Raw genomic sequence first — 15,216 nt, forward strand, 5'->3', positions numbered from 1 at the left:
AAAAAGAAGAGCTTGGTGGTCTAGAAGTTCTCCCTTTATCAAGAGGGTAGAAATGAGCATATGCATAGGCAAAAAGACATACAAAGAAATGCCGACTCTCCTTCCTAGTGAGGAAGAGGCGCGTGGATACTCCTGTCACAAAGAGACTCTTCTCCTCACCCCAAAGTAACAGACCCATTAGGACATACTCAGGCATACCTTGCCACAAATAGAGACACTGAAATTCAGACGCACAGAGTAACAGACATACAAAATTACACAGATAACAAACATATTTGCAAACATATGCAAGGCAGATACCCACCAGGAATAGGAAGAAACTAGACTAACAGATTACAGAATAAATAAAGTGGCACAAATACCTAGAGAGTACAACAGGTACTCACAGACTCAAACGTTCAGGTTCACATAGAAACACAGGCACAGAACACCTCCGATCAGCGAGGGCGCACAAAGGGATTGCTGCCAAGACAAACACCCTGTGCTTTGCATGCCCACGTTCCTGGGTCTATCGGGCAGCAGATGAAGAAACCCTTGGCAGCGCCCGGACGCCCCCCGGTGGCAGCTCCTGAGAACCCGAGGACAGTTCAATCCGGGCCACAAACTTTTTCAGAACAAATCATTGTGGGAAGCTGGGAGGAGAGAGGAAGTCGGACGTGGGCGAGGGGCGGGGTGTCTGGACTGGAACCTCCGGGCCCACGTGAGTGTCTGCCCCGTTTCTGAGTGGGTGCTGTGTGTCGAGGTTGCCTTGTCAGCTTGTAGTGTAACTGTCCCGTGTCTTTATCATTTGATGCCTCCTGCCTGTGTGGACCTTAGTGGCCACATCTACACTGCAGTTTGGTGTATTATCCCCTTTACGGATGTATCTGATCTGACTCACGGCCATTTGTTTATCTGTGTTGTGTGTGCTTTTGTCTAAGTAGAGGTGGTGGTGGTGTGTGGTTTTTGTGGGCTTGTGGTATGGCTCGGTGGGCAGCGGGCGTTTGCATTGTGTAGCACGATTGTGTATTTCACGGAAGTTTTGTGTCTTTTGAGTTAGAGGCGACAGGTGGTGCAGCAGTAGACATTGTGAAACTGTGGCGTTTGCATTTGTAGCGTGAGGCTGAACTACGGACCTATGTGTTCGAGCTTGTCAGTACAGACGCCAAACAGAACTACTGAACAGCAGCTCAGAAGATTTGGGGTACAGACCCGAGAACTTTCGGAGGTGGGGAAGTCTCTATGGTCGCGTGCAGAGCGCCCATTCCACGTAAGATACCAACCATAGAGAAAGACTGCAGCGAATCTATGATCGTGGAAAGAGGCGCCCCTTGAGATGAACTATCAAAAGGGAAGAGGGTGCGATTTCCTTTACAACTTTTTTCCCGTTGTTGGTCTAGCCTCTATTTTCAAAACTCCGGTACTCTCTGAAGTCAAAAGATTGCTTTTCGTAGTCAATTGAGTTTCTTCCAGATTAAGGATAATTTATCTACTTAATCTCTATCTCCTCGGCCTCCCTCTTCAGCGACATTTGTGAGGCCGTCCGCCAAAGAACAGCCAATCTGGTTGGCTTTTCCTAAAGCTATCCAACTGTACTAGCTTTGGTGAGTTAAAACGATAATTGCAATTGGTGGACAGATTGTTTTGAAACCGCCCTAACGGCAAGGGGCAGGTCCTTCGTGAATTCATCTTTCCGGTTTCTTAAAGGCAAACGTAAAAGGAGGAAGAGGGGGGAGTTGGTCTGCCGACCCTCCATTTGATTGGTTCTAGTGCTTTTATCCGCTTGTACTCCTCTAGGGGCGGGAGATCTAGACCAATCAGGGTATGTGTTACAGGAGACACCAGTTTGATGAAAGGACCGCGCAGGAAAGGCCGAGAGTGTGTATGTGTGAGTGGCGGGGGGTGGGGGTGGGCAGGGAGGTTCATTCTGAGATCCCATCGCTGATTGGGCCAAGTCCTTACTCCCTTTTCTTCATTTGACCCTACGGGAGCGGGCGCGCGGGGGCCACCCAATCACCGCGTGCTCCGCCTCCCGCCTTTTCCCGCCCTCCGCTCCGGCGGCGGCAGCGACGTAGGCCAACGCTTCCTCCCCGGGTGCTACGGAGCCCTTTTATTGCCGTTCTTTTGAAAGCCGCGCTTTGATTGGCTGAGTCTCCCGGCCCGCGCCCGTTGCCTCCACGCGGTGGCCAATTGGCACCCGTGTTGCATCGCATGGGGCCACGGAGGAGGGGGAGGTGGCGGCGGCGGCCATTTTGAGCCGCCGCCGCCATTGGAGCGGGCCCCCCCCCCCTTTTCCCCCTTCGCCTCCTGACAGGAAAGGTTTAAGGGGGACAGAGCCCTGGGAGGCCGGGCCGGGCTCGGGGGCCGCCCCGGGGGCCCGGGCCATGGATGTGCGCCGTCTGAAGGTGAACGAACTTCGCGAGGAGCTGCAGCGCCGCGGCCTGGACACTCGCGGCCTCAAGGCCGAGCTTGCTGAGCGGCTGCAGGCGGCGCTGGAGGCCGAGGAGCCCGACGACGAGCGGGAGCTCGAGGCCGACGACGAACCGGGGCGACCCGGGCACAACAACGAGGAGGTCGAGACCGAGGGGGGCTCCGAGCTGGAGGGGACCGCGCAGCCACCGCCGTCCGGGCTGCAGCCGCACGCGGAGCCTGGCGGCTACTCGGGGCCGGACGGACATTGTGAGAGTGCGCGGGGCGGGGGTCGGGGAGCCCGGAGTCTGGGCCGAGGAAGGGCTGTGGGACGCGGGAGTCCGGCGCCTGAGGTCGGGGAGATGGTCTGAGGATTGGGGGATCCTGCTACCTGCCGCTGAAAAGGATCTAGGGCCCAGGGCCTCGGGACGACTGGAGGGTGGACCCTGGCATTCGGTGCAGGAGAGCTACTGGAGTGGGGGCTCTTGGTTTCGGAGATGAGGAAGGTCCCGGGGGTGTAGAGGATTCCGGAGTCTGGGGCTCGGAGACCGGAAGCCGTGGTTTCTGGAGCCGAAGAGAGTCGGAAGAACAAGAGGTTTTCTAACCGGGGGCCGAGGAGGGTCTTGGAAATGACGATATTAGGGTTTGGAGCCGGGGGGGAGGGGGCTTTGGGGCTGTGCTAGCCCAGCGTGTGGGCTGGACGTCAGGAGCCGTGTTTTTAGGGCTGGAAGAGTTTTAAGAATAGAGGATCTTGGAGTTTGGTGCTGGGTGGGGTATGGGGAGTTCTCATATTTGGTACTGGGATGGGTTAGCGAGGTGGAGGTGCTGGTGTCTGGCCAGGGGGAAATCTGATGGACTGGGTGTTCTGGTATTTGGCTAGTGAGCATTTAGGGGATGTGGGAGACTACCATGTGATTGGACTGTGGGGGACCCCCATCTGTCTAAGGATGGCCTGGGGGACTCTGAGATCCAGGGCTGGAAGGCCAACCTTGACTCAGGGCCAACTTGGGCATTTGGTACTAGGATACCTGGGGATCTTCTGATTGGCTTCCAGAGGAGGTAGAAGGAAACCCCCATCTCTGGGGGCAGGCAAGGGAGGGAAGGATGCCTCGCTGGACAAGGAACCTAGCGATCTTGAGCTGGGTGGATTCTGGGAACAGGTAATTCAGCGCCTATTGCTGAGTCGTCTTGGATTAACAGTATGGATTGTTTGAAGAACAGAAAAGTAGCTAGGGGTGGGGTGCGGCTGATAGCAAGTTGATGGAGTTTGAAGTCAGTGGAGTATCTGGGGGATAGAGGATCCTTCTGTCCAGGACAGGAGTGTACGTGTGGTCTAGCATATGTGGGAGAGGGGAGGGTATAGAATGGAAAGAGAAAGAAAACCTGTTGACTTGGCTAGAGGTCTCAGGATGGAGTGGGGGTAGTGTTTCTGAGACTGAGTGTCTCCACGAGAGGGCTCCTTGGTCCTCAGAAACAGTTATTTGTGTGCCCAGGGAATGGGGGGATCTCAGGGTGTAGTAAGGAACCACTGCATGAGCCAGAAGGTATGGCTCAGAACAAGAGGGGCAGGGTAGGTCTGTGATTGTCTGAAGAGAGAAGACCCTAGTATGGAAGGTAGGAAATGTGGAGTTAGAAAAACGTGGTTTTCTAGCAGGACAGGGGAGTGGTGATTGGAGAAGTTAAGGAGTAAGTAGAAAGGACTCTGGCATACAGCATTTGTGGTATTTCTCTGAAAAGTGGGTGCCATGAGGTTAGCCAAGTGAGGAGAGCAAGAGGGTGAGGGAAGAGACAAGAAACTGGGTTGGCATTGGGTACTTACTGACTTATTGGTGAGAGATGTGATGTCCTGGAGGGGGGCGACCTGAGTATAAATTAGCAGTGAGAGCAGCCTAGTGATTGTCCGGGACCCACATGCCGGGAAGAATACTTCCTTTGCAGAGACCTGTGAGGGAAGGAGGAGTGCATGTCTAGGGCAGGAGAGATGCTGCAGGAATGCCTAGGAGGAAGGGCCAGTGGCCAGAGGTGTCTCAGAAGAGGGACTGCTAGACTCTGGACAGACTTTGTTCCAAAGGTGTGTCTATGACTTGGGCAAGTCAGTTCACCTCTGTGAGCCCTGGTTTTCTTGCGTGCACAACAGGGATAATAATATGCCCCCCAGGATTGTTATGAATGAGGTCACATGTGTAGGAGGCTTAGCACTGGGCTTGCATGTCAATAGGAGGTGGATGTTTTAAGGGTGGAGAAGGACCCCAGAATCATCCGGGGTGAGGCTGCCTTTGTGGGCACAGGGGAGATATTTGAAAAGAGAGATGTGAGTATTTGTAGGAAGAAGAGTACTGTGCTTGGAGCCCAGAAGAAACCGAATAGTTTGAAAGGCACTCCCTGTGTTCCAATTAAGGAGATAATCTATTTCTTCCTTTTTCCTGTAACCCCTACAACAAAATCCTCTGAGCCCCTTTCATGCCCCACTGCAACCCTTCCTTCAGGCTCTGGTAAACAGAGCTGTGGCAGATCACGTGATCTGTTACTTTCCTCCCTTTGGGCTGCACCTGGTTTGTGCCCAGATGTATTTGTCCTCTGAGAAAGGATCCAATCAGTTAGCAAGTGGCAGAATAGTCTCTCCTTCCCTGTGGTTCTGCCAGTCCTGGCACAGCTACCAATAGGGCCCTAGAGGCACCTAGCAGAGCTTGCCACTGGGGTAGAGAACCTGCTTGCTGCTCGTCCTAGGTTTCCAGACTTCTCTCTGGGTTTGGCTGCAAGGTTCTTCTTGGGTTTGCTACTCTGGTTCTAGTCTCACCTCTGAACTTTGACATATTGTAACAACCCCAGGAATGGCTTCTCTGTTACTTTCTGGGTTCCTGTCTTAACTCCTGGTACTTCTTGGTAAACCTGAATGCAATTAGAATTTGCTTTTTGTGTTTAAGTATTTGTTTAATGTATGTCCTATTCACAAAACTGAAGGCTTCAGTGAGGCAAGCTTATTCTAAGCTATACCCAGGGTCTGGTATGTAGTGTGCATTCCACAAATCGTTAATGATATTCTTATAATAAGAATAAGCTTCTGTTCTTAGTCTGATTCCATGAGACACCTTCTCGAAACCCTTCCCACCTAGCTCCATATATTTCATGACTTCTCCCTAATGAGTCTAAAGGCCACTATTATCATAACTCCTGTTTTCCTAACTGTTCCTCCGCCACCCCCCATTTCCCTGTCAATTGGGATGGTTAGTCTTTATCTTTGCAGCTATGGTGGGGTGGAAGAGATTCTTGAAGAGGGTTGGCTGTGCAGTGAGTTGGGCTGGGCAGCAGGCTGATTTGCGCCCTGAGTAGTTTTTAAGGTCGTGCCCTGAAGCCAGCTCCCTACACATCATACCACGTCATAAGACAGCTAGACTGGTGGTTTTTAAACTGTGCTGCATGGAGTCCCAGCTGCCAATAGAGTTGTCACAGCCTTTGAGTGGGGACTTAGGGAGTGAGGTCAAGCTGGGTACTTTCTCTGACCCTCCCATCTTCTCACTTTAACCAGAGCGGTTCTGCCTCAGTTGGTTTTGTTTGTTGGGATTCTGTACAACCCAGTCACAGATGTATCGCCAATCATTTGAGGGACAAGAGGGCACGTCCTTAGGCAGTTGAGGCTGCTGACTGCCCAGATAGGTTCCATCTGAAGGGGTTGTCACACCTTTTAGCCTTTGGCAGACTGTCCCCACTGAGAATGACATTGTGTAGCACCAAAAACCCACCTCTGGGCCCAAGAAGCACCTTTCTAACTAGCCATTTCTTGTTTTAAGATGTCATGGACAATATTACCAGGCAAAACCAATTCTATGAAAGCCAGGTCATCAAGCAAGAGAACGAGTCTGGCTACGAGAGGAGACCTCTGGAAATGGAGCAGCAGCAGGCCTATCGCCCAGGTGGGAAAGTACACGTTGTACATCTCTTTCGAAGGAACTAGAATCTGTATGTGGCCTTTACCCTCTGCCTAGAGCCGTCTTCCCAGAGAGATTTTGCATCTTCCTCTTGGATGGTCCATTTGGGCTCTGTCACTCTGGAAAGGTTCTTTTGAAGGAGAGAACTTAATCCTGCTCCCGGGTGTTGAAAGAGGGGAGTCTTCATGGTATCTGTTTTCAGATGTTAGTATCAACACCCTGGAGAGTTTAGACTCAGAGGACAGTACTTGAGTCTTTTTAAGATCTTAGAATGTAGAATCCAGCAAGGACTTTTTATTTTTATTTTTTAATGTTTATTCATTTCTGAGGGGGAGAGAGTGAGAGAACGTGAGCGGGGGAGGGGCAGAGAAAGAGGGAGACAGAGGATCCAAAGCGGGCTCTGTGCTGACAGCAGAGAGCAGATGTAAGGGTCAAACTCACCAACCATGAGATCATGACCTGAGCCAAAGTTGGATGCTTAACCGACTGAGCCACCCAGGTGCCCCATCTAGCAAGGAGTTTCTAAAGCTAGTTTAGTAGTTTCTGCATCCTGAAGAATATTGTTCCAGAAGATGTCATTAGGGACTTCCCAGGGAAGGGTTCCTTGCCTAAAACATACCTGGAAATGCAGCACGTGCTATACCACCTCTGGGAGCATTAAAGGCTCTGAGAAGTCCTGGACTGAAAAAAAACCTGTGTCACATTGTTTAAACCCAGGGTTTCCCAAATATGTGAATAAATATGTCTTTGCCGAACAAAGTTTCTTGCAGTGTCAGTTTGGGAAACACAGATGCAACCCAGCTCTCTGCTCCCATTTTACAGACTGAGGAGGTGGCTTATCTGATGGCAGAGCTGGGGTTAGCACCCAGGAAACTGGTGCCTGGGCCACTGCTGTTGGTTAATAAGCAGCATTCCCAACCAGTTGTGTCCTACCATTTAGAAAGCAGGGTCCCACTGTTGAGTAATGATGGAGCCAGAACTGCCTCCCAGTCTTGTGTTCCTGTCACTGTGTTACAGCCCTAGTGTCTGTACTTAGTGAAGTTGATTCTATCTAATTCCATTCTGGTTCATCCACAAAGTGAAATCCCCAGACATTTCTTGTGGGTGGCTGAGGATTTTACTTTCAATGTAGGTTAAACTGCAGATTTGTGTCAGGCTCTGTCAAACCTGTGGGATCATTTGGCCCAAGGAGAGTCATTTCTGTGCTGTTACCAACAGACTTTTTTTTTTTTAATGTTTGTTTATGTATTTTTGAGAGAGAGATCAAGATTGCAAGAGGGGGAGGGGCAGAGAAGAGGGAGAGACAGAGAATCCTTAGCAGGCTCCACACTGTCAGTGTAGAGCCCGATGAGGGGCTTGAACTCATGAACTGCAAGATCATGACCTGAGCCATCTAGGGACCCCCACAACAGACATTTATCGGGGCCTCCTGCGAGCTCGGCTCTGCTGGGAAGCATGGAGGCTCTCCAGATGGGGGAGCGCAGTCCCTGCCGTGGGTGCCCAGGAGCCTTCTTTCTACGCCACGGCTAAGGATCCGAAGTGGTCTTGGCTTGAGTGCTGAAATGAGGAGATGTGAGTGATCCACGGTGTCAGCATAGATGCTGGTTCCACAGTTTGCTCTCTGTTAGGTGCTTGGATTATTAAGTCACACCACAAATAGAAAGTCAGGATTTCTATTTGTGGTGTGACTTAATAAGGCCATCACACCTATAGGCCGGCTTAAGTTCAGACCCTCGCTTCTGGAATGATTCTGGGCTTCATGGTAGAGTGACTGAAGCCAGTGGAGTTAGCTGTGGGCCCACAGTGTCCTGTTGAATTGACCTTCCCACCTCCTTTTCCAGACAGACGACGCTTTGTAAGAAATGAGGTAGAGAGATTCTCTGGGAGGAATAATTAGAGAAGGTCGGATCGTGGGATCTCAAAGTTTAAAGGGATCTTAGAAATTTTCTTTATTTTTTCTAGAGAGAGAAAGAGTATGACCCAGGGAGAGGGGCAGAAGAAAAGAAAGAATCCTAAGCAGGCCCCATGCCCAGCGTATACCCCGATGCAGGGCTTGATCCCACGATGCTGGGATCATGACCTGAGCAGAAATTAAAAGTCAAACGCTCAGCCGACTGAGCCACCCAGGTGCCTCCATGTTAGAAACTCTCTAGGGCTCTCCCACTCATTGCGGACCAAGGTAGCTGCCAACTTTCCTGAGGCCTTTGGCAAAGTAGCCTAAGGCAGCTATTCACTTTTGGGTGGACCTTATTAAGAGAGCTGGTCTTTATTCAGTGCTGAAGTCCTCTCTCCCACATGAAGCCTGAGAGTTATCTGGCTGACATCTGTCACCCCATCAACTGCCAGTGCAGATGTGCCTCGCTGACCATCCCCGACTTCCCTCTGCCCTGGTCCTGTTCTCCAATGCAGCCTTCTTGGCTCCCTGGTAGGTTTCCGTTGAACCGAGCAAGCTGCCTGTGCCCAGCCCATCGTGAGTGTAGTCAGGATCCCGCCAACATCTCCTGACTAAAGGAACCAGAAAAGTGATAGCTAAGGAGTTTCCAAGTGTCTTGACCACCTGGCTTTGTCCTGACAGTAGAAATGAAGACAGAGATGAAGCAAGAAGCACCCACCAGCTTCCTCCCACCCGAAGCATCTCAACTCAAACCAGATAGACAACAATTCCAGAGTCGCAAGAGGCCTTATGAAGAAAACCGGGGACGGGGGTACTTCGAGCACCGAGAGGATAGGAGGTGGGTGTGTGAGGTGATAGTCCCCCTTCTTCCAGTAGGTCTCTGTGTCTGTAGCCTGGTGCCCACTGGTACCTTTGTATTAACCAAGGGGGCAGAGCAACCTGCCCTCACACGTTTGCTCAGTTCTCCCTGCACTCACTGCCAGATTCAGCTTTACTAAATTTTTGCTCCTTCCTCAGCTCCTCCCTTCTCATTACCTACAGGGTAAAGTCCAAATACTTGGCCTTTCACATGTGAGATGCCAGCTTGCCTTTTCAGTCCTTTGCCTCACTGCCCCATCATCCTGCACAGTGTCCTATTCTTAATGGCTGCTCAGTATCCCTTGATGAAAAGATTTTTTTCCTGACCCTTTTCCCAAACACATCCTTCCATCTATCTACTCATTTATCTATTGTCACACTCCCGCTGCTTTCACAAGGTACCTACTCTTGGGCTGGACACTGGGGACACAGAGATGATTTGTTTGGACAGTGGGTTTTGCCTTCTTTTGATCCCAATATAGGGCCTGAGACAGACCCATGAGTAAGCCACAACCTAGTGACACCAGTAGTCACGGTGTGTGTCAGGAGGTCAGAGGAGGGAGTGTCCTCTCTGCCCTGGTTATTTTCCTTTCCTGACAAGCCCTTCCTATCCCTTTGCCCCAGCCCCAGTTCCCCCACCCCCACTCCCACCCTCCCTTCAGTTTTTGCATGAAGACTTTTCTGGTCACACAAACTAGGAATGACCATTACTTCTCTACTTGTCTGGACTGGTCATCTGACACATTTTATTTCCCACCTGGTGGATTCTATCCCCTCACTGCCTTGTGACCCTCTAAGACAGGGTCTGTGTCTCTTGGCTTCAATCAAAGCTAGGATGTGAAACTACCTCCTACAAGTTTCTCCCAATGCCTCCTACTGAGCAGAGCCCTAAGGTACTTGCCTGTGGGGAACAGAGGAAAAATACTTGCTCTGATTCGAGGCTGGCAGGGAAAGCTTTCTCAGATGAACTTACTGTGTGATGAGGTCCTTCTTTGTACAGGGCTCTGCCTTAGCCCTAGACTGGCAGGGCCAGAAGGGCATTCCACCAGAGGGAAGCCTCCCAGATGGGCCAGGGGTACCTGATCTGGGCACATGGTCGACAAGGTCCAGACTGTTCCAGACGGGACCCTGGGCATTAGACCCCATCCTTCTGTGCCTTTCCTTTATTCCTGTAAGTTGGAAGCCAGCAGTATTTTAACATTAGTCCCTTTTTAGTGATTTGGTAGGAGATGAGTCTTATTCATAATTTAGGACGCTTGACGGAAAGAGACTGAAAAAATGGGTCATTTCAAATACTTGCAGATGTGGAGTCTTAGGAAGATGTGGGCAGATTGTGATTACTGGGTTTTATCTGAGCCTTTGCACATTCCCCCTCCCTGGCCCAGCCCCTTCTGGGATACTGTGCCACCCATCGCTAAGAGTCCATCATGGAGGCAGCTCCCAACATGCACATGGCATGGGTCAGAATCTCGGGGTGTGAGAGAGTAGTTGTCTTTGAACAGGCTGGCCCTCTGGAGCAGAATGTGCTCTCTCTAGTCTCCATCCTCACCCTAGGAGTTAACAGTCCTTGCTGTCATTGCAAGGATGTAAGGTTGCACAGTTGTTTTGCTAACCTCTGTGAGAAGAAATCAAAATCCAGGAAGCAGTCTGGAGGCCACTTGTCAATTCCAACAGAACCTTCATTTCCCTTCCTCCGTGCTCATCCAGCTGTTCTCATGTGACTTAACCCCTTTTTCTGACACAGGGGCCGCTCTCCTCAGCCTCCTGCTGAAGAGGATGAAGATGACTTTGATGACACCCTTGTTGCCATCGACACATGTGAGTCCTTGGGGTGCCCATCTGATTCTACTCTCCAGTCAGTATTGGGAAAGTCGGATATGAGAAACCGGGCTCTTGAGTGAGGTTGCTGGTTCAGAGACCGAAGACCTCCTCCCAGCTCTAGCTGGGATCCTGGGCAGGATCATTCTGTTTCTCTGATCTTCTCTTCAGGGAGGCATAATGCTGCCCTAATACGTCAGAGGATTTTCAGTGACACTCACCAGAATGGGTGCAGGGGCAATCTGGAAAACCCTGAACGCCCAGGGGCTTGTCTAACCAGGAAGGGAACCTGAGTGCACCTGGGGAAACTTAACTCTTTGACAACCAGTTCCCCAGTTTCCATCAGCTGCTCACGTTCCTGGTGAAACCAATGCCACCTTGTCCTCTGAGGCTTAACCTGGCCCGCCTCGCTGTCCGTCCTCCAGTTTCTTTCCGCTGGATAAGTGGCTTCCCCTAAACTGCATCTGAACCCGAGGGGTGACGGTGATAGAGGTCGTGCCCCTCCTCAGACTGGATCTCAGTGGTAGAACCTGCAAATCTGACTTTAGGAATTAGGAAGAAGTCGATCAGGTCTGAGAACACTGTACTTTTCAGCAGAGCAGAAACTTCACAGCAAGTCACGTATTTCTCTACTCAGCTTGTGCTTCTAGAGCAGCGCCTACATACTTTGGAAGAGAGAAAGATATCTTGTACACAGTCCGGTCTATCACAGGATCTCAAAGCCCGTGTACCTAGAGTAAAGCTAAACTTTTTTTTTTTTTAATATTGGGTGGCAGTGATCAGTGAAGCAGCAACTGATCAGATGGGGAATGTACAGGCTATGACTCTCAGCCTTGAGGGAAAAGAGCCAGCCTGCTGGATGGGGTGGTCAGGAAAGACTTTCTTAGAGGCCTGACCAGCTCCTTGAAGAGTGGGAAGAGTCAGAGCTACAGCAGGAGAGTCCAAGGCCCGCAGAGGAGGTGGGAGCCTGTGGTGAACCTGCACAGCGGTGCCTGGGTGGCAAGTGAGGAGCCGGGTCAGATGTTTGTGCAGCTGTTGGCAGCAGGAGTCTGACTCCCAAACTGAGCTAGCACACGGAAATGGTTAAAGTGAGCGGCTGTGGGATTCACCTTTTTAAAAATGCTAAATCCCTTGAACATGATGAGGATATGGATCCTCTCCCTAGCAAATGTACATCCCTGTAAAGTGCGTTTGTGTACATTTTGGGGGGGTTCCCCTGACGGCCATCCTTGGAACCCAGCGAGGTGAAGAACCCAATTCCTATGCATAATGGCTGCGCTGATCCTGTGCAGAGGCCCGTTTGCATAGTCTGGAGCCTTGCTCCCAAACAGGAGAATGGTTAGGCAGTGCGGCTGGCTTCTCGTGCACCTACCCTCATGATGCGTCGGCTTGTGTACTCCTGGTTAACACTCTCAGGGAACTTATCTTTGCCTGTGCCTCTTTTGGGAACCTTTAAAACACCAGCCAACTCCTGGCTTTTTCCTCTACAGATAACTGTGACCTCCACTTCAAGGTGGCCCGAGACCGGAGTAGTGGCTACCCTCTCACGATTGAAGGCTTTGCCTACCTGTGGTCAGGAGCCCGTGCCAGCTATGGAGTCAGAAGGGGCCGTGTGTGCTTTGAGATGAAGGTGAGTGGGAGCAACAGAAGGGTCAGGGACAGAAACCAGGTCCATCCTTTGGAATTAGCCTGTCATCAGCCACTTCGGTCAGAGCCACGATGGCAAAAGAGATTTAATTGAGATTTAATTGGACTGTGTGTCCAAGCAAAAAAAAGCATGATGGACTCAGGAGAACTGTCATCGCTAAACACCGCATCGGAAAAGCAAGCCAATTGTACATTGCTTTGTTGAGCTAATTTTTCCTTAGTGAGATTTGACCCACGTATTATATAGCCAACCTCACTAGGTATGACATGTTTGTCGAACTGGGAAAAGGAGTAGTTTGGAAGAAAAATGAGCTAGAAAGTGTGGACATGGACCCTGCCAGTTAGAGAGGGTAGAAGGAGAGCTGGGCAAAGCTCGGTCCTGCCACCAGGACTGATCCTCTACCATCATCTCTCCATAGTCCAGGTCAGGTTCTGTTTATGAAAAAAGCACACAGTCATGGTCAACGGAAATTCAGATGGCACAGGAGAGTGTAGGGTAAAAAAAGCAGAAGTTAGGCTCCGATCCCCCTGGTGCCCGTCCTACCCTCCAAAGGTAACTTACATGTTAGTGATTTCTTGCGTGTCCTTTGGGTAGCCAAACTTAACTGACCGTTAGTATCTACAGAACCGTTTGCACAAGCTAGATACATGCCAAGTGCCTTGCACGGGTATCTCCATTAATTCTCACCATACCGTCCTGAAATAGGCAGTTATCCCCGTTTTTTAACAGGGCAAGCTGCCAGTGTTCTTGTTTCTGATTGACTAAGTCTGTTGATTGTGAGTTGCGTACTGTTTCATGTGCTGCTCATAGAAAAACGCTGCCGATTAAACTGACAGAGTGCTTGCTTCCCACATCAGTTGTAAGATCTGTCTGGATTTTGGAACAGCAAGATGGAAAAATGTGCATCCGAAAGTCAAGAAAATAGGTTAACTTCACAGAAACCACCGACTAACATAGATACGGTTGTTAGGCAGTCTAACCTCTAAGGTTACATCAGAAGGCACCTTTTATTCTTTCTGCTTCTTACTTAATACTGTGTTTTGGACAACATATTCCATAGCAGTACGTCAACCCTACTTCACTCTTTCTGACCGCTTCATCTGTTCTGTGACATGGATGTGCCGTAACATGGCCAGTGTCTTGTTGGTGGGTTTTTGGAGTTGTTTTTAACATAAACAGTGTCACTGAATATTTTTCTGTGTGTGTCGTGTGTTCACACATACACCTCTGATTGCATCTGTAGGGTTAACTGGAAGTTGAATTGCTGCGTTATAGAGTAGATGCATTTGCAGCATCCCCACCCACCCACTCCCCTTGTTTTTTTTTTTAAGTTTATTTTTGAGAGAGAGAACGTGGGGAGGATCAGGGAAAGGGAGACAGAGAATCCCAAGCAGCCCTGCTCTGACAGCACAGAACCTAATGTGGAGCTCGATCCCACGAAATGTGAGATCATGACTTGAGCCGGAATCCAGAGTTGGATATTCAACCAACTGAGCCACCCAGGCGCCCCTGCATTTGCAGTTTTGATAGAGTTTGCTAAATTGCCCTGCAAAGACACTGTGCCAGTTTATCCCTCTACACTAAATATGACAGTCCCTGTTTTCTCTGTAGTGTGTTAAAATTTAAAATTAACTGTACTTTTGAAATACCTATCTCTGTGGCCCTGTAATTTCCTGAGCCTTTCAGCGCAACAGGCCTTTCGGAGCACTTAAACACCTTTTCCCCAGCAACAAAAGCCATTGCTGATTTTTAATGCCTGTGTGCTTCTTCCCTCTTGTGTTGTCTTATAACCTGCAAGCCTCTAGGCACCAGTTCTGAGCCTTCTTATTCTTTGTCCCCAGATCAATGAGGAAATCTCCGTGAAGCACCTTCCTTCCACAGAGCCCGACCCACACGTTGTTCGTATTGGCTGGTCCCTGGACTCCTGCAGCACCCAGCTGGGTAAGGGGACGTCAGCCTAGCAGTCCAGAGAGTACAGCAATGTGTCTCTATTCCTGGATTCTCAAACTTCCTAAGCTTCTCTTCCCAGCGTGGGACTCAGAACACGACTAGCCTAGGCTGGAGCACACAGTCTTTAGGCGTACAGGATTCAGCTGGAAGGACCATAATCCTATTAGCTTTCCTATGAAAAATTTAGTCTTCATCTTTTAGGAGATGGTCCAAAGTTCTCTTTAGAGAGCTGATCCTTTTCTTAAAAGATCAGTTGTCTTCTGTCTTCAAACCATGCTGAAAATAAGTTCCTCAAACCCTGTTAAGTTCTGTTTGGGGTTTTCTGTCCAGAGCCAGACCCAGAGTAAAAAGGGAAGCAGAGAGCATTGGGGCTGGTTGGCAGAGAGGCAGGGGCTGCTCATTGAGAGGTTTTGAATTTTCACAGGCCTCCAGGCCTCAGTGACATTGTGGCCCCAAGTGAGTGATTTCCATGACCAATGCTGAGATTTTCTGCTTTGGTCATATAAACCTTCTGATTATGAAAATAATGTGTCCTCTTTGTAACAATGCAGGCCACACAAGTTGGGGAAAATGAAAATCCTCCTAAACTTGTGTGATAACAGCCAACATTAACATTTTTATCTACAGTCTTCTGGATAATTCTTTTGTTCTTTGTATATCTCAAACTGGGTCACACTATGCATACCGTTTCGTGGCCTGATTTCTTTTTCCTACTTAGTGTATGCTGGGCATGT

The 15,216-nt window shown here is 49.9% G+C and overlaps 1 protein-coding gene across 6 annotated transcripts in view; it reads left to right on the plus strand.

Annotated features, from left to right (window-relative positions):
• Positions 1-641: 641 nt before the first annotated feature.
• Positions 642-15,216, plus strand: part of HNRNPUL1 (heterogeneous nuclear ribonucleoprotein U like 1) — a 36,971-nt gene continuing 22,396 nt past the window's right edge. The window contains exons 1-6 of one of the 6 annotated variants that reach the window (XM_047835425.1): positions 642-700; positions 6,177-6,299; positions 8,890-9,046; positions 10,811-10,884; positions 12,375-12,514; positions 14,374-14,473. In XM_047835425.1, the coding sequence (XP_047691381.1) occupies positions 6,182-6,299; positions 8,890-9,046; positions 10,811-10,884; positions 12,375-12,514; positions 14,374-14,473 (589 nt within the window). In that variant the 5' untranslated portion in view covers positions 642-700; positions 6,177-6,181. Of the gene's footprint in view, positions 701-2,224; positions 2,659-6,176; positions 6,300-8,889; positions 9,047-10,810; positions 10,885-12,374; positions 12,515-14,373; positions 14,474-15,216 lie in introns of those variants that run through there. The other 5 variants (XM_047835426.1, XM_047835422.1, XM_047835423.1 and 2 more) reach the window with 5 other exon arrangements.

The sequence above is a fragment of the Prionailurus viverrinus genome, chromosome E2 (genome assembly GCF_022837055.1).
Source record: "Prionailurus viverrinus isolate Anna chromosome E2, UM_Priviv_1.0, whole genome shotgun sequence".
Taxonomy (NCBI): Eukaryota; Metazoa; Chordata; class Mammalia; order Carnivora; family Felidae; genus Prionailurus; species Prionailurus viverrinus.